This window comes from Leopardus geoffroyi, chromosome B4, assembly GCF_018350155.1.
Source record: "Leopardus geoffroyi isolate Oge1 chromosome B4, O.geoffroyi_Oge1_pat1.0, whole genome shotgun sequence".
Lineage (NCBI taxonomy): Eukaryota > Metazoa > Chordata > Mammalia > Carnivora > Felidae > Leopardus > Leopardus geoffroyi.
In genome coordinates, this window is record NC_059341.1 from 127,039,888 (window position 1) to 127,059,430 (window position 19,543).

General features: G+C 40.7%; 1 protein-coding gene across 9 annotated transcripts in view; it reads left to right on the top strand.

Annotated features, from left to right (window-relative positions):
• RIC8B (RIC8 guanine nucleotide exchange factor B) overlaps window positions 1-19,284 on the top strand; it is a 106,669-nt gene extending 87,385 nt beyond the window's left edge. The window contains exons 9-13 of one of the 9 annotated variants that reach the window (XR_006709276.1): window positions 1,468-1,587; window positions 4,792-4,875; window positions 8,990-9,128; window positions 9,778-9,954; window positions 15,837-15,947. Coding sequence is in view for 4 of the 9 variants with exons in the window: in XM_045465601.1 (XP_045321557.1) it covers window positions 1,468-1,587; window positions 15,837-15,948 (232 nt within the window). In the remaining 5 variants the exon portion in view is untranslated. Of the gene's footprint in view, window positions 1-1,467; window positions 3,481-4,791; window positions 6,191-8,989; window positions 9,129-9,777; window positions 9,955-15,836 lie in introns of those variants that run through there. The other 8 variants (XR_006709278.1, XR_006709279.1, XR_006709275.1 and 5 more) reach the window with 8 other exon arrangements.
• The last annotated feature ends 259 nt before the right edge of the window (window positions 19,285-19,543 follow it).

The following is a 19,543-nucleotide window of genomic DNA, read 5'->3' on the forward strand; positions in this document are numbered from 1 at the left end:
TGTCTGTTTTATATGTGGGCTTTCTGTGTAGATTTCATTAGTTTAAAAAAAGGCAGGGGGAGGTTGGTGGTCCGTCCACCGCTTTGAATGAAAAAAAGTTTTTTAATCATGGCTACAGCCTTCGGTCTTATGCAAGAATGACAAAACAGAGGTTTTAGATATGTTTGTTGAGAATGCTGAGCACTGAGTCCTTCCACAAGAATCTGAATATCATGTAGCCTCCAAGGAATGTAGAAAAAGAGAAGATCTTTTAGTAATGAATAGTAGTAGTAGTAATGAATAGTAATGAATTTCTCCAAATGAGAAATCCCTGATTGGTAAAGAAAGTTAAACTGCCCAAGTCAAAGTCTAAAGCACAGCTTGCAAGCTAGCCCCCAGAGGACCCAATTGATCACAGTCTTCGTTTTGGCCCATAGGATTCTACCTCCTGCCACCTTTAGACAGGCACTGTTCTCAAGTTTACCCCAGTCCTCAACACTCCACATTATTTATACTTGACCAGTTCACTCATTTGCTTATCCTGAAGGCCTGGCCACTGAAAGTATTTGTGTTTATAGACCCTAGAAAACAATTAACAGTTTGCTATGTTTTTAATGATCAAATGAAATATCCCTGCAAACTGTCTATATACTTGGCCCAAACAAAATGCCATAACCTCTTGTCTGCTTTTCCAGAAACATGTTTAGGTTATAGATATTTAGCAGCCATTGAAAGAATTTTCTTTCATCTCAAAAAAAAAAAAAAAAATAGTGTGGCTTTCAGTTAAGAGGATAGCTTGTGTGGTATTACAACTTTGTACAAACTTTATGGAACATATTCATTTTAAGTACTTTATTAAATTATTTCCAGAAAGCCAGACGGTATACCTGTCTCTTGGTAGGCTAGATTTCTTTTTTTAATCCAGGTCAGATCAAATCTAATTTCAATTGTTCTTCTGCTTTATCTTTTATTATTTAAACACTCATTGCCTTCTGTGGTCTCACTAATGGACTAATTTCCTGAGATTATAAATCGGCATGCTTTCATTTTCAGATTTCAGCCTCTCTGTCATCATTTTTCCAGTTTTTTTGACATATATTTGTTTTATGCTGTATCACAAAATGGATTCTCCTACTCAGAAATCATTTTTTCTTTAAATTAATAAACTATGCATCCAAGGATATTTATCCTAACGGCACCAATCAAATTTCATATTTTTAAAAAGCAGCCAGGCCTTAAAAAAAACAAAGTTGGCAAGTTAGCTATTGTTTTTTTAAAAGAGTAAAACTCTCACCCATTTCCCAAAGCAAATTAGTAAAAAATGTAATTTTTTTTTAATTCCTATAGCAGTTCCATACTATAAAATTGCTATTATTGCCCATTTTTGGCTATTATACTCTTTCTTATTATAACTTACAACTTGGACCAGAGAGTATAGAAAGAGCATAATTTTAAAACATACAGCATAACTTCTTTTTCTTTTTGTAGCATTAATCTTATCACTGGTCATTTAGAGGAACCAATGCCAAACCCCATAGATGAAATGACAGAAGAACAAAAAGAATATGAAGCCATGAAACTTGTCAACATGCTTGATAAACTCTCCAGGTATTGTATTCCCATCCATTTTCTGCTTGGTTTCTAAAAATGTTCTATTTCTTTGTCTCTCTTACTGAGAGTTACCATGGAACAGCAACTCTGGAAATCCATGTGAATTGGAACAGGGTGGCCCGGGCAGCAGTAGTTCAGACCTCTCTCGGCTACCATGGTTTTTCTACATGTGCCGCTTCTGGATGTGCATTCTAAACATTTAAACTCTCAAAGCTAGGGTAGGAACTACTAGATCACTGTGGTATTTAACCAACTAACCTCCCTGTCTTCAAAAAGATGCTGTGAGTTAGGTTCAATGATTTTGCTGCTTCTTGTATTTTTGTTTTAGTCTGTTTTGGTTCTTGTTCCAAATCATTATGCTTTTTTTTTTTTTTTTTTTTTTTCCATTTTTGATGTGCAAGCTGGCAATTTCTGTCTTTTTGGGTTGCTCCTGAAACCAAGAATTCTAAACTGCCATGCACCCAACAGGAAAAAGTGAAAAGGAATAGCTCAAATTAAGGGTTTTCTGAAAGCAAGTGCTTGTATTAATTAGGGGTTCTAAAGACAATCTCCCCTTCCCTTCTTGCTTCATACCACCTTCCCTTCCAAAAATAGCCAGTTTTGAAAATAATTAAGTCAAATATGTACTAATCAGCAACGAGTCATCTTGGAGGAGTTATTAGAAAATATTAATTCCTTTCACACTTGCCTGAATTGCTCTGTTTTCTAGTCATACATTGAGTCACTGTCTCCTTTAAGCCATCTTGAATGAGTGCTTCTGTGTGTTGGTGGCAGCTACCACTTAAAGGTGTATTTCTTCTGATCATTTTCGTTTTCACAGCAACTATGTAAAGGCTAGTATCCCTCAGTCAGGAGAAGTAGCAACTGGAATGGGAAAGCCAGAAAGCCAACCACTATAGGAAAAGGTGTAACAGAGAAACAAGTAGAGGCTAAAAGCATAGCAGGAGACCGACAGACTTCAGACTTAGGGAGTGTGACAAGTATGGGTAGACACTGCACAGTCTGAGCTTTTTGCAAATGATGCTGGTGATGTGGTAGAAGCTATATAAAAATAGCTTCATCATCTGCAAAGCTAATAGGACTAGAACTTAGTGACTTCCAGATAGTCCTTTTAAGTTTTCATCCTTTCCTAAAGAGGGTAGAATCTACAGCTAACTAACTATGCACACAATCTTCAAGTGACCTTTGTTTGCAAATGACATTCTCCATACCTTCATATAGAATTGACATGTTCCTTTACTGAAAGAATTATAAGCAAAGAGAAGACACTTATAGGCAAACCTATAGGAAACAGAATAACAAGGTGTGAATGAAATCAGAAACATAAGATTTGTGCTTGGCTACTTCCAAAAGGATCGAACGTAGCTAATGAAACTGTGGTTTAAGTACAGAAGTTAGGATGAGAACTAACAGAGTCCATCTAGTAGAAGCTGGAGAGGAAAATGTTAATAAGGACCTATGTGGAGCGTATCCGTGTGTTAGAGCAATAAACAAATTTCATAAATTTTGCTGAATATGAATTCTTAAAATATAACACAGATGCTGTTCAACTGGCCTATATACCCTACATGAGTAAACTCCAAGCTAGGAAAGTGGGAGATGGGGAAAGGACTGCCTAAAATACTCCAGTATATTCCAGGTATTTGACTTACTGAAAGACATAAGACCATTCCATGAGGCCTCCCTATGCAAGGGACAGAAAACGGTGCTAGGTCCTTCTCCTTTTAATCCCAGGGGAATCCACATTTCTAGAAGCTGCCAACAAATAAATAGCCTGAAGCTATGTCAAGTCTGAAATTGCCAAGCTTCTTCCACTTGATTTAAACTATGCCTCAAAGAAGATGCATACTCACCCAGAATCACCCAGCAGATACCCAACTCAATCTGAAGGTGATACTCCTTTTTGCATGTATAAAGCAAAGCAAATATGTCTTGTGTTGGTTTTGATGGTACCGATTCTGCCATTAAAATTGAAGTTAAAGGCAACTTTAAAAACAGTTCTAAACCAGACTTTTTGCATGACGTGTGGTGGGTTTTTTACATTGTCTGCCTTTGTGTGTGTGCTTCCTAACATTTGCTCTTACTAATGATCAGTGAGAAAATTGTATGGAGATCAGCAGTGGGCATTCCAAAGCAGGAATGCAAAGAATGAAGCCATTCTTTATGCATCTTACATGTTTGTCTTAAGTTTCTGCTCTCTTTTCACTGTTGATTTTGGGGTTTTGGTTTTTTTGAGGTAGAAGAGATGGCATAAAGCCAAAGTAGACTAAGTTCAGTACAATTCAGGGAACATTTACTAAGCAGCTACTCTGTGCAAGGCACTGTGCTAGGAAGATGAGGGAGATTCAGAGAACATGACAGACTCTGGAAAACGCACATTCTAGTGAAGGAAATGGCTATGATATTCTAAAATACAAGGTAGATGGAAATAATGATAAAATAAGGTCTATATTGAACTGTAAATACCCAGGAAAAGGAGCAGTTCATTCTGTTTGGATGAATCAGGGACTGTTTCACAGGGAAGATATAGCATTTTTGCTGATTCTTGAGGTTTAAAAGGTATTTATTTAATAGATAAGTGGAGAAATGACCATTCATTCCAGGTAGAGGGACATTTACTCTTGTCAATAAGATAAACCTTTGGTATTCACATACTACATCTTTCTTCCAAAAGACTCAGGGTGTTTTATCATTATTTAATTATCAGAAATCTATTATCAGATTTATAATTGGGGAGGAAGTGAGGCTCAAAGAAATTACCCCTGAATATATCTAAGCTAATGACAGGATGATACATTTCCTTTAACAGTTTACAAAACACTTTCACATACCTTCTCTTTGTAGCTTCATAACAAAGTGAGATTAGGAACTTCGTTTTCCAGAACTCAAGACCTTTGCTCTGTCCACTGTGCTACTGTGTCTGTCTGTTAGAGTTGGTGTTTGCCCGAACACTTCCTAATCATCCTCTTCAGCATTGCGCTGCTGGTCAGTTCCCTCAACCGTCACTCTGAGGATGTTCTGCATCCCACCAAGTCTTCATTGTGCTAAGAGTGTACTGTAGCTTTGTCTAATTAACTTTCCTTCTCCAAAATGAATCATTTTCTCCTGGGCCTGAAGTAAAAGGCATGTGAGTAAAGGATAGGGTTGGAGGTGACGTGGCCAAGGAATGGACACTAGACACTTCCTTTTTTCCGTCCATAGGAGAGCAGATGTGAAGGACCCGCACCAGGATGGTGGTTAGCAACAGTGGCCCGTGCCAAAGCACTTACCAAAGTGATGATTAAGGTTGGTCATGCCAAGTACTGTTACTGAGCCTGGTGTAGGGTGTAGATGTCATCTACTACCAAAACTGTAAAACCACCGATTCAAAAATTAAAGTCACATTTCCATTTTGCCTCCATGCTGGACATAGTGACTGCCACAAGGAGCTCACCACCTTGGCAGCTTTATCACAGCTACATTTCCAAGGACACTGGAGAGATTCGTGTTCCAACATTTTCTTCCCGTTGAATACCAGCTGACTTAGTAATATTCCTAGTGATTTTGTGTGTGTGTGTGTGTGTGTGTGTGTGTGTGTGTGTGTATTGTATTTGTGACAGATGTAGGTAAGGGGATTGGCAGTAGACCTGGAGGTCTTAAGAGTTTGAAAATAATCTGAACCCTGTAAATCCCATCATGTCTAGCTAGTACAGTGCCTTGTACCCTGTGGTTTCCCTAGTGTGTGATGAGGAAATAATGAACACAGCTGATCCCCAAATCTGTTGGGCAGCTTTTGGCTCTATAGAATACCCTATGTGGTTTAAGACTTTAAACTTTACCTTTGTCAGTTCCATTTCTTGACCAGATATAATGACTAATTTGAATCTTGGGGTACATAATTTCTCTAAAATTATCATTGTAGCAAACAAACATAAGCATTAAGGCCTGAGGCAGGAGATTAAAAATGTCAAATGAAGCTTTCTATAATGTGAGAGCAGAGCTGAAAAAGGGAATGAAATTTGCCTTCCTCTCCACCTGCTCTTTCCTTCTTTGAATTGGAAAAAAAAATAAGCCCCCACAACTTAAGTGGGGGATTAGAATGGGGACTGTGTGTGTATACGCAAGTCCAGTGTGGCTAATACAATTGCGTCCACCTTAGCTACAGCACACAGCTCGTGTGTAATAATGACGCCTCCTCCAGAAGAAGGGAGAGAGGATTGATTGGCTTAAGCGTAAACGAACCAAAGGAAATAATATTTCAAGTTTCAGTTTTGTTTTGATTTTCTAATCCCCTTTAGTTCCTTAATTGGAATCAGGCACTGATTAGTCTTCTACCCCACCCTTACCCGGTCACATTTAACAACATTTAACAATGTACATTGATTGCTTTTTTGCTTATATATTTTATCCAAATCTAAAATTTACATTTAAATAATTTTCCCATTTCTTATCTATTCCATATCATATATATATTTTTTACAGCCATTGTGTAGTATTTGGGACATGGCTTTCTTAATTAATGCAGGTTCCAAATATGGGATTCTGTTTAGACTTACTAAAGCTGGGACGAGCAATCAATGACTGAAAAGCAATACATAACTTTATTCCTTATAAGTTACTCTACTCACTTAAAAAAAAAACCTGTGATCACATCCACCTTTATGATAAGTTAGTCAAGGACGTGCTTTTCAGGTATGGTTCAGAAACATGTTGCAGTTTTTAAAGTGTTTTGAGATCTACTGTAGGTTCAAAAGTGTAAAGATTGTAATTGTTTATATCGGAAAATCTTTTAGATCTGTGCTGTCCAATACGGTAACCACCAGCCATATACTACTGAGAGCTTGAAGTGTGGTTAATCTGAATTGGGATGTCCTTTAAGGGTTAAATACTCAGACTTTCAAAAACTCAGTATAAAAAGAAATGTAAAATATCTCAATTGTTTAATATGGATTTTATGTTGAAATATTTTTTATATACTGGGTTAACAAAATATATTAAAGTCAAAGTCAGTTTTACTTATCTTTTTCAGTGTGGTTACTAGAATATTTTAAGATTCCATATATGGCTTATGTTATATTTACATATGGCAACCCTATTCTGATATCATTAAAATACACTGTAAGGTTGCCTGGAAGTTCAATTAAGGGAACTTGGATCCAGTTAAGTTAATATGCCCTTAAAGTGGCAAGGGAGGATTAATTTGAGAAAGTTAGTATTGTGTATCTTTAGGTTATAGAGGGCCTTCACTGGCTAGACACCTCTGAGTAGGATGTCATGCTCCCTTTGTATTGCTTGTTGGTAGTCACTGTCCTTTAAGCTCTGTAGAAGGAATGACTACTTTGAGCTCTTAGTTTAAGCACTAGCTAAAATGGCTTCTAATAGACCTCAAATAAGAATAATGTCCCCTGGCTGTTTGTGCTGTTAGCTACCCTCCTTCAACTTTTAAGTCTTTCTGATTGGGGACAGCATGTAAGAATTTCAGTTTCTGCTGCTATATTCAACAGTGTCAGTTGGCACGCTGACCTCTTATTTATTTTACTAATTTGGACAACAGGATAGAAAACTCCTGTGGAGAAATTACCAAGAAATAAGAATGCCTTCACTTAAGGATAAAACTGAATTTGATTCTTTAGCACTGTCCCTAACCTCTTTCTCCATATTTTTTTAACCATGCTGTTTAATGTGAGGTAGGTAACAAATTTTTAGAAGCTTTGCATGTGATTTTCTAACAGAAATGAGAATAGTAAAAGACTAATATTTATATAGTGCTTTAAAGTTTAAAGAGTGTTTCCATTTATATTATCTCCACTGATCATTAAAGCATCCCTGTGAATTATTAGGGCAAGTAGTGTTTGACTGAAGAACAAACAGAACCAATGATTAGGAGACTGACCCAAGATCAGGCATCTGGTTGATGACATAGCCAGGACTCGATTCTCAGTCTTAACACTCCAGATCTTATGTCATTTTGAAAAATGACCAACAGCTCTCAAAAATGTGTCCATCTGATTTTAAATAAGATGTCCTAAATTTTAAAAAAATGCAAAGTGCAAAGATTGTAAGCATATTTACCTGAGAATTAAGATTTGGAAAACCCACATTCCTGCTCTTTCATTCTGTAGTTGAGATCTTCTCGAAGATCAAGTGAGGTGCTAAAGTAAATAGTTTATATCAAACACACACACACACACACCTTTATAAGAAGGAAACCAGTGAAACTGCTATGACTCTTTGTTAATAGAAGTTTTTTATTTTAAAAAGACAATGATTGTAGGTATTCTAACAAATTCTTATATTTAATGCAACCACATTAAGAAAATCTAACTTTTGAAAGGCTTCCCAATGGGACTGTTTAGGCAACTCCCAATTACCTTTACAAACAGAAATCCAAAATAGATGACATGCTGTGTCCATTTGTCATGGAAATGATATTTTTTATGCTACATATTCACCTTCCTAGTTGTACCCAGTCCCAAAGCACAATGGTGAGGTCTCAGGGAAGATCCCAGAATTGTTTTAAAAGATACAGCCTGAAGACTTTGAATTTGCTGTGGAAAAGCCACCATACCCCTCCAAAAATCCTGGGGTAGCGGCTTAGTGAAAAATCAGTGTACCCAGTCAGGACTAGGAAGTCATTAGATGAAAGACCATGAAAGATGAAGGATCAGGGTCCAAGCCCAAAGGACACTTTTTCCCAGTATGTAACTGAACATGTTAAGCAATGGCCAAGGTCATAATATTATTCCTATGAGAAAAAGGGGTTATAAACACTTGTAAGCATATCAACAAGTTACTAGGCAGTCCGTTGAACTTTGGTGGAGTATGGGCCATTGCAGTGATGCTGAAATCTTGAAATAAGATGCACTCTCAGACTTGGGATTAGAGCACAGACCACAGAGCTGCTTTCTCCCAGCTAGCACAGGCTCCACACTAGCAGGCATCTCTTGAAAAGCTCTGTGTTCATTAAAAATGTTTTATGTATTTACCAGTTTCTCACCCTTTCAAATGTGAAAAGGAATTAAATATGAAATGGCTAATTTAAAAAGTCAGGGTTCTTTTTTTCCAAGCAAACCTTACATTAAGAGCAGGAATCCCTGTGCCAAAGAAATGGTTCCCAATTATCCCGTCTTGGGTTTTGTTATACATTGTACAGAAGTCAACAAAACGAGTATGTAACAGAACCTGCCTAAATAGCAGCCACCCTCATTAGAAACAGGGAATTAATCAGAGGGCGATTGAAGGAAGCAGTGCCTCACAGGTTTCCCCCGTTTCTTCTTTTCTAATCATAGAACAAAATATATGACATAAAAGGATCGGAACTATTATGCAGTACTCAATTAGAGGGAGGTGAATAGGTCTCTAACATGCTGTTTTATCAAAAGAGCAGACTGGTGTTTGCATGACTGTTGTTTCATTACAGACCCTGTCATTAATTCCATGTGTCAATACTGCCCTGTAGTACACAGAGCAGACAAGAAAGAAGAGCCCTTGAAAACAAGGGAATGATTTTTGAGTCGTTATCAAGCTAAGTGGCAAGCGGGAAGCTGAAACTCGTATAGGTAAATTCGAAGGGACTCTTGGGAGATCTGCAAGTGGGAAACAAGAATGCATTTTACCAACTGCTTAATTATGTCCTGTTTTTCAACAAGTACACTTGAATTGAATGCTTTGTTTGTATTGCACAAAAACATGTGCTGTGGGCAAGAGTATTCTCTTGCTTCCAGGTCAAGTAAGGTGTTTTATACACATATACATCTGGCCTATTCTATAATGTGCGATTGGGTATGTTAGTGTCTGAGCCCCAATTTTGCACTGTCATTTCTGGGGGAAAGTCTTACATAGGAACCAGAAGCCCTAAAAAGTAGAACCTTGTCTAAGGTTCTGAGAAGTTACAGAAACCCAGGCATCCCAGAGGACCATCCTTACAGGGAAATGGTGGCTCAGGAAAATGTTAAAATATATCTGGGGGAAAAAAAAACAGACCAGAAATTTTTAAATATGGTATAAATCCCATAATCTCCCACCCCTAAATCTTTAAGAAAGTATTTTTTGGTTTCCATTAGCAGTTCCAAGGGTTAGGCTGGGGCAAAGTAGGGTTTCCTTTCTTGGACCTGCTTTATCTATGTCCTTGTGCCTGGCCAAGCCCTTATAGATTATGGTTCCTTATCGTTTAGTAAGATCAAATTTCTAAATGATGTTTCGTTCCAGTTGAACATTCTTGGAGGCTTATCTCTTCCCTGGCCAGATGCCTGATCAGATGAGAAGCCCGCCATGATACTGTCACAGTGCCTAGAATGGGCTCTTTATCCAGTAGACATCACTGTACTTTTTGATGATAACGAGGGCAGTCTTAACTTATGTTAAGGCCTGTGTATAGCATTGAAGGTAAGTATGAAGGAGTTGTTGCTATGTGAATATCTTAATCCTGATGCACATTTCAATATACGGTATCTCCGTTTAACCATAATGTACATATATCTGACACCTAGCCATTCCTTTTAGATGTGACCTTCATTTTTAGTGCCAGTAACTCTTCATGGCTTGTTTATTGAGGGCCATGACTGAATTTAGATCCTCCCTTGTTAACATTTGCCATTGCTGTGATTTACTTTTGTAATCATTCTAATCATCTGCCAGTGGTTTCACAGGAAGAATTTCTGTTCTTGATGTAGGTCAATTATAGGTAGGATGCCGTGTTTGACTCTTAGGCTTAGAATATCTTGATTAGAAACAAAGGTTTAACAGCATTTTTAGTGTCTTAAAAACCTTGCAGCTTTTTAAATAGATCAAGATTATTTAGTAGCCTAATATTGAGACTCTTAGAATAGAATCTTGGGGATCATCTTGTCCAACCCCTTCATTTTATAGATGGGGAGACTCAAGCCCAGAGAAGGAAATGACTTGCCCAAGGACACCCAGCAAGTTAGAGGAATATCTGAGACTAGAATCTAGACCTCTCGCTGCCCCATATATAAGAAGCTGTGTCTACACCAATCAGTAGTTCCGTTTCCAGGCTGTATGATACAAAGGGGGCCTGACTTTTGCACGATCAGAATGTCTAGTGACAATTGATGCAAGAAAATAATAAAAATAGTTAAAATAATGAGAAGGATTCTTAATAAATGGTTCTCTACTGTTCTTCATTTATGACATGACCCATGCATTATATCCTTTTAATAAGCATTTACTGAGCACTTACTGTGTGCCCCCAGCCTATACTAGATACTACAAATCGCAGCTAGATAAGACATGGACCCTGCCCTCAAGTTGCTCACCGTCTAGCAGAAAACAAGAAATCCCTGGAAAGCATTTTGCAGAATTTCCTGTAGAATTCTAATGCCTTTCCTAACTCTGTAAATGATGATGAAAAATGAGTCTTCTGTGCAGAGATCTAGCTTTTCTCTTGATCATGGTTCTTTTATTAGGAGTCCCATAAGACACTATACCTTTTCTTTCTGTGAAAGTGCAAGATAATATCAATTACAACTAAATTTAGTGCATAAACACTTACTGAGGACCTGCTGTTGGCAAGGCACTGTGCTAGACACATAGGGATATGAAAATTGAATAATTAGAGCATAGAACATTTTCCTTTTAAATGTCAGGGCAATACCGTTTCATAGCTTTCAAACTTTGTATGTAACGAGGATTATTTTTTTTTTTTTTTTAATATTCTTAGATGTAGGGCCCTTGAAATCGAAGACAAAAATACCTTTGTACCATCATCCAGACTTGTCAGCCTAGGATTCCAGTCTCCATTCAGATCCTCCTTTGTATCCCATATCTGTTTTGAGCTTTCTTTTTCCTTTACCTCAGCCAAACCAGCCTGCTTGCCAATCTCTGCACACAACTAACTCTTGCTTCTGTGCCTTTGCTTGACTAATTCTTCTGCTCCTAGGATGGCTTTATCCCCATCAATCTATGTCCATCGCTGCCATCACAGTCTGGCCCTGAGTCCATCTCCTGCGAGGAGCCTGTGATCAGGCCCCATCTCCTTCTGTGTCCTTCCCACACATACATAGCCCAGTTGATGGTGGAACAACATTTCTGTGGCATTCATTAATGCTTCCCATTCTCCATCCACATCTTGCTGATCTAGATAGAACATCTTACAAAATGAAACAGTCTAGTATATAACCAGATCATTCATCAGACCTTTTAGGAGTGAGTCTCTATATCAAAGATTTCATTTGGGTATTTGTGGGCTGTTAGTTGTAGGACAGAGAAGAAGATCAGAAACGTTGAGATGGGAGTTTGATAAGTAAGCCTGGAGTCCAGCAGAAAAAAAAGTCCCATATCTGTGAGAGATCCTCTCTCCTTTCACTCCCAGGTAGGACAAGAAATTTCCTTTAAACACATTTCAGTTACAATAGGGGGGGAATTGATGAACTGTCAAGCTAGGGAAAGCAGGGCTCTGCCTGTTAATCATCTCAAGCTTGTTGATCTGCTGTTCTGTAATTCTTTTAATATTGTTTAATGTGTGTGTGTTTTATCTTCTGAACTGACTAAAAGCTTCTTGAGGACAGGGACCATGTCTTTTATTTGCTTCTGCATATTCAGCCCCCACTTATTCCCAGAGCCCCCTAACAAGCTTGGGGAAGTCTCCAATAAGCACAGAAAGACAGGAAAATCAACTTGCGGTTCCAACCACATTCCAAGCCATTACACTACAGTTTACGCATATAGTGACCTTTTGCCTTCAGAACAACTCAGTGAGGTGGGTATTTCTATCCCAGTTCTACAGATAAGGAAATTGAAGAGAGTTCAAGGTCTTATTGCTAGTGACTGGTGGACTCAGGATTAGAACCTAGGTCTGTCCACCGTCAAAACCTGTATGTACCTTTCACAATCATAACAACTAATATGTAGGACATCTTTGCAGCTCACAGAACTCTTTGATCTACACCCTTGTTATTGCTACCCCTACTAGTTCTGTTACGGTTACTTCTTACATCATTGCTGGCAAGGAGGTAGAACTAGTATTATCATTATCCCCATTTCACAGATGGGGAAACTGAGACTCAGACTTACCCAAGATCACACAACTGGTAAGTGGAAGAGCCAGGCCTTCAAACAGACTTCCAGACCCCAGATGTTTTTGTTTTTTCACACTATATCACATTGCTGCCTTAATTCATTTGCACAAATGCATGACTGTGTGGCCAGTTAATCACAGACACCTCTCCTACAGAGGTGTCTAGAAGTCCAAGCATCAAACGGAACCCTCAGAGGAGTTTTCATGTTATTGAAGGGGTGATACAAAGGACCCAAAAAGTAAATGCTTGAGAAGAATAGTTCATAAGTGAGAATTAAAATATGAGGCCCTTTATCCCATAGACAAGCTCCTATAATTTGGCCATGAGACGTTTGGATTGTTCTTAATTACTTCCATCGTAAAATTGGAGTAGGGATGAAACAGATGAAAATATTCCTCCTAGGTTTGGACAAGCTGGTAGCTAGCCCAGCATCATCCTGCTGTCACAGAAGTGGAGTCGTGTTGGTAGTGGTTTGGGGGCAGGGGTGTATCCACCCAGCGTCCCCTTGCGATCTCTCCAGAATTCCTCTAGGCCCATCCAGGGTCCTGCTTCCGCCTACCCCAGCCCTTCACTCCCTACCCCTTACTGTACCCTCTTCCACAAGCCCCTTTAGACCTTTGAACTTTATCTCTCAGTGTTTTATTCCCAGCAGGCTGTCCCCTTGTCCTTTTACGTCATTAGTAGTGTCCAATATCACAAAATCCTTTAGCACAATCACTTAGAACTAGGGAGCTATGTTGTAAAAATGTAGATATGTGTGTGGTGTCTATTAGTGCCAGAGAGAAGTTTTCATGGAAACAGGTTGTTTTTCTAGCTTTCCAGTAAACATTTCTACCTGGTTGTCACGCAAGGGCCTCAAGCTCTTCATGTCCTAGAAGAGGTCAGCATCTCCCCACCAAAATCTACTTCATCTGTGGTGTTCTTGCTCCGGTGGATTGTATCCCCATCCTCTCGGTCATCTGAGCTGGAAGCCACAGGGATACTCCACTTCCTAGTCTTTCTTCACCAGCCTTCAGCCCTTCCAGTGGGTCACAGCCCGAGTCCAGTGTCCTGTGTCCTGTCACATACACTGTACAGCGACATCCTAATGACTGGTCTCTCTGCCACCAGGATCCCCCTGGTCCGGTGTGCCTTTCACACTGCTGCCAGAGACACTGCCCTATAAAACAGAGGTGACATCCCTTACAGACAAACCTGAGCCTCTTGGCATTGAAGACACTTAACCACTAGACCCCAGACTGCCCTTGCAGCCTTACCTCCGGCCACCTCTTCATCAAACCTCACCACTTTCCAAACACTGGGCCCTTCTGCAGCTTCATGAGAGCACATAGAGAAGAAATTGACACAATCCAAAAAAGTACACAAAACACACCAGTAGACGGGACCCTACCGAGCCCTGTACACCGTCTCCTTTGCCTCTAAGGCCCTGTGACTTCTTTGCCCAGCATTGGATACCTGTACCTGATTTGTACTGCCGTCCCTCCCTTTCCCGGGCAGTGTGGTCTACGCTTCATCTCAGGAGCTGCCAGTTCTTTGTTCGTGATCCTCTGACAGCATTTACCCCATTACGTTCTAAGTTATTTTTCATACATGTTTCACCCACTCCTCAAGGACAGTTGTGCCCAGTCTTCCTTTCCCTGCCTGGTGTATGACCTAGCTCCTGGCATGTAGGTATTGAGCGGACATTGAGCAGCTGAACTCAGTGTGCTCCTGTAATGCAGTTAGAGCAGTTAATCCAGATGTGATGCCCTGCAATGAGCACAGGAGCCCTAGGTCCCAGGTCCAACTTGGCCCTAGGTGTGTGACCTTGGGTAAGTCACTCAGTCTCATTTAGCAAACAAGGGTGTTGGACTAAATGATCTCTGAGGCCCCTTCAACTTTAAGTTCTATGATTCTGACCCCATTTCTTGAACCAGGAACTGCATTTCCTCCCTTTTAACTCAGGAGCCTCTACATAGCCAGGCAGCCATCCCCATTACTCAAGTGGATTTTCAGACTCTCAGAAGTAGTCTGTGGTACTAGCCAGAGCTGCTTGCTCAGGCTCCTGTTGGCTTATCCAGGGACCACTGGGCTGTTCTCCCCCCTCTCCGGGAGTGTCACTGCACCTCCAACACTTCACACTGCTGTGTGGCTGACCCTCCCCAGGCGGGAACCCTTCTCTGTGCCGGCCTAAGGGCCAACAGCAAGGAGGCAGAGGGAAAGCAGGTTTTACTGTTTCCCTTTACTCCAGATCCCACCAACATTAAGCTGCTGCCATGTGGGTTCTTGGTTATATATATGTTTTCAGGGGGTGATGCCCATTTCCTTGAGAAATAAATTTGAAGCAGCTCATGTGCCTCTTCAAGGCTACTTGTAAAGTCTGACATTTTGGGGGCAGGAGGAGGGCTAGAGTTAGCAACTCAACAGGTACATTTGCCATAATCTCCATGTAATAAATAAGAGCCTATGAAGAGATTAAATAAATCTTTCCTAATGCTTTTTGATTGACTTAATCAATAATTAATCATCTTTAGATGAGGCTGTAACTCGTGGAGTAGATATAATTGGATTAGCTGAAAAGAGGCAGTTGGGGAGCTTTGAAGAGATTAAAATGGCTGTCAATCCCATAATTAAACTGCCACAAACAAAAGCAATGGTGTTTAAAAAAAAAAAAAAAAAAGGAGGAGGAGGAAAGAGAGAGAGAAGAAAATAAGAGGGAGGGAGAAGGGAGAAGGGTGGGGAAGGCCAGCTGACTTGGATTGGATTGAGAAGTACTTATGTATTGCTGTAGATTGGAGAGGCAGAATCAAATCTGACCGATTTATTCCACTGAATGAAATCCATACATATCAAGTCAGCCACTTGATCGTATGCCTGGCCCACTGGGACCCGTGAAATTTTGGCAGCTTCAACTTCACTAAAACAACGAATCCACAAAAGGAAAAAAAAAAAGTTAATTATTAAAAACAGAAGAGACCTGCTCCTTGTCCTGAGCCCATTTAGACCTTGACTTTTCATACTTTTAATTGGCTTAGTAGGTTTGGCCTGTGTGAATGAAGTCTTTGATCTCCCTCTTTTTCTTTCCATGCCCCTTTCATCTTTCCTGTTACAAACACACAGAGAGCTTGAGGAAAAATACTTTGGTTTTTAAAGACTTTTCTTTTTAAAAGGATGTGGATTTGGGCGGGGGGAGGGGTGTGTGTGTGATGCTGGTGAATACTTTTTTTTTCTCTCTTTTATCTCTTTTTCCAGAGAGGAGTTGCTTAAACCAATGGGACTAAAACCTGATGGGACAATAACGCCTTTGGAGGAAGCACTCAACCAGTACTCTGTCATCGAAGAGACCAGCTCTGACACAGACTAAAAGCGTCACCTGCCCAACTCTCAATATTGCTTTTATCAGCATCTTTTCTCTGTAGCTCCAGGGGAGTCTTTTCTCTAAAACATTTATGCCCTTGCTTTGGCTAGAAACACATTAACTGGTTTACTCATTGAGAATCCAGCATATTTAAGAGGTGATCCTGTGTTTTTGCGATACCGAGGCATTCCTACAGAGCTGCAGTTAGATGGAGTTGCAGGGGCTAAAAACACAGAGAAAGAGTAATTCCATTTCATCAGGATGGAACTGAAAGGACTTCGTTCTGCAAAGCAGCCCTGGTTGAATCTGGCTGTTCTGTTTGCCAAGGTTCTTAGAAGAGAGTCGCGTCCTTCCTCTCACCGGTGAAAGCTGCCCTCCTGAATCTCTCCAGCAGACAGCGGCACGTGAGAAGCAGAACGAGCTGCTAATAAACAAGGGCTGAGGCAAGCGACTTCTTAGATCAGGACTGACCACGTGGAAGCCAAGCAGCTGCTCCATAAACCTAGCCCCACTCTTCATTTCAATTTTGTATAAAGATGTGGAAGTGCACACACAAACACGCACACACACAGCCCCAGACTTGCAAACTGATTACATTCTGAAAGTTTGTATGTCGCTTATCTAGAACTTCAGAATACATTTCTCCCCATAAAGGGTTATAAATGATGGTTTAGTTCTGAGGCAGCTACAAATGCCTATTTATTCCCTTATGTACCTTAACACTAGACCCATAGAACTGAACCTCCCCCGCCCCGTCTGTATCACTGCATGGGAGCGTGCGTTCTGAGCTCTGACCCAGGGTGCCAGGAACACACATCCTCCGATCCAGCAGAGGGGATGGGGACTCCCCGAGTCCTGGGGGTTCTTGTGTGGCCTCTGCCGGGGATAGAGGGAGTCAGCGGCACCCATCTGTACATACAGGTCATTCATACGTCACAGGTTTTAAATTGGGGACTGTGTGTGTGCCTGTGTGTGTGTTCAGCCTTTCTACCCTAGGTGATCAGTTTAATGGTAACTTTATTTATTTAAAAAAAGAGAAAGAAACACAAGTAGTTACTGTTAAACTGATTAAAGCTGTTTATTTTTACTTCTAGAATTGGTCATAGGAGGAAGTAGAAAATGGATCCTGCAGTAGACAGCGGGCCTAGTCAGTCAGTGGCTAAAGCCTAAAGGGGTCGGTTTCCTTTTATATGTGTATGTATGTAGATAACACACACATACATACATATATACACATAGATGATGTGCTTAACCACTGCCTTTTAAAACTTTAAATTAAATAAAACATTGGGGTTGATTCAATGTAGCCATCTCTGTGTGTTTCTTTATAGATTACCTGGGGTAAACAATATCCCAGAATTTGTGCTTCTCTGAAGTGCTTTCACATCCATTATCTGACCTACCACAAGAGCCTTTTTAAGGATAGGTAAAGTACACGGAGTATTAGTGAAAGGTGTCATTTAGCCAGAAGTCTCTTCTCTGGCAAAACAACAGTTCAAGGATGGAATTTTAAAAGGCCTTTGAGCTACCAAAAGAGGTCACTAGAGTTTCTTGCAATTTACTCATAGGAGAGATCCTCAAGAATCTTTTTATTTACTAAAATCTGCATACATTTATAACAGGTTTAGTTCTCTGGCTTTCAAGCCCATAAAAAGTGGCAAAGGAGGCCGACAGATGGAAGACAGGTTGACCGAAAGCCACCCAAGGTCAACAGAAAACTGGACAGGAAGGCGGAGAGAAGGAGGAACACCACTCCAGGCATCACCAGTCTGGGACAGTCTGTTTCCCAAAGGACAGTCTGGTTGACCCAGAAAGATCTGTACAAACAGTACAGCCCATAGACAAGTTCGCATAGAGATGACCCAGAGTTTATTTTTAAAAACTGAGTAAATCCAGAATACACCAGAATAAAAGGCTAGGAAGAATACAACCCACTTCACGATTTTCATCCCGATGGTTAGAGAAGTGGTGGGTAACCCACGTTTTAACAGCAAATGAAATGAAACTCGGTAATTCATAAGTTAAGATTATGTGGGAAAGGTTTAGAAAAAAGTACTTTTGTTACTTCATTCTACAAATGCATTTTTAGAGTATTTTTATAATTTCTACAATCAAATAGCTTTGGCCTGAAGACGTGTCTCCTGAACTAGCATCTTGCCAGCTTCTGCAGAGGGTCTGAATGGTCCTGTGTAAGTAGCTGTGCTCCTGTGCTTTCAAGGAGTTTGGGTTCTCTCTGAGGTTCCCCACGCCAGGCACTAAGCTCTGTTTTTGAAGAGAGCGTTTGCAGGGGGAGACGAGGGACCTCATTTTGCTCACGGAAAGAGAACGAACATCTGCAGAGTGCTTACTATGGGCTGGGTTTTTTGTGTCTCTTCTCACATGTAACCTCATCGCATCTCATGTGGGAGACCATCTCTGGAAGGCCTCAGTTTCCCAGTGTCACAGCAATAGGAGTCCGAGTCTGGCCGGCCCGACTCCCGGCACCTCCTGCGCCTCCCCACCCTGACCACCCAGGTCCTCGCTCTGCCTCCTAGGGCTCTGGAATGCTGGACAGAGGGCATTCTCAGGCCACTTTAAGCAATAGCCATTTCAGCAGAACAGTTTAAGGAACTTTCTAAGCAGGGAGGGGAACTGGAGTTGAACTGTGAGCGGGAAACTTGCTCAGGACTGGATTTCAAACAAGGGCCTGGAATCTTTTGGGTTAGAGACGTGGGCTGCCAGCTTTCCCCAGACAGATGCTCACCACGGTGGCCCGCAGTGGGGATGGTGAGAACATGCTGGCCACCCGCACTCTATGGTCTGAGTGCCCACAGCCCTCCTGACTTTCGACATGGTAAGGAAGTGTGTGTCCTGAAGTAAGGCACTCGAGCCATTGCTTTGGAGTAGCAACCCATCGGCGTGTAGGGCCCTTTCACTCACCCAGTGGTCCTGGGAGGTGGACAGACAGGGGTTCTTCTCCCTCCTTTATAAATGGAGACACTGCCTGAGGCAGTGCAAGTACTGAGTATCCCTTTATCACATCAGTCTGGCCGCCTCCCAGTACTAGGTGTCAGGTGTCCCTTGTATGGGCTTCTCCCCACCCTACCCCACCATTGTAAAGGCAATATAGAGGTTCATTGGTTAAAGTTTGGAAAATGCAGAAAATTAAATAAAGTTAATCCACCCAAATCCCACCACCGAGATAATCACCTGTTAATGTTTTAGTGTATGTCTGTCCTGTATTTTTTCTATGCGTATATAATTCATTTTATTACAAGATTGGGATCATACTGTATTTGCAGATGTGTACCCTGCTTTCTTTAACATATTGTGAGCATTTTCCTACGTCAATAAATATTCTTCGAAAAGTAATGACTAGATGATACTCCATTCTATGAATTGTGGTAGACACTGCTAACTGCCTACCTAATATTATTCTTCCTTACTAACACAGAAGACGTCATGGCCCTGTCCCCCCCAAAAAAGGTACTGGTGCCTTCTCCCATACTGGGAGGCAGCATGAGCCTTGCCAGCACTAAGAGCAGCTGGAAATAGAAATGGCTCCAGGAAGAGGAAATGTGCTCCACCATACAGCACCAGTCCCGCAAATGCCTTAGCAGCA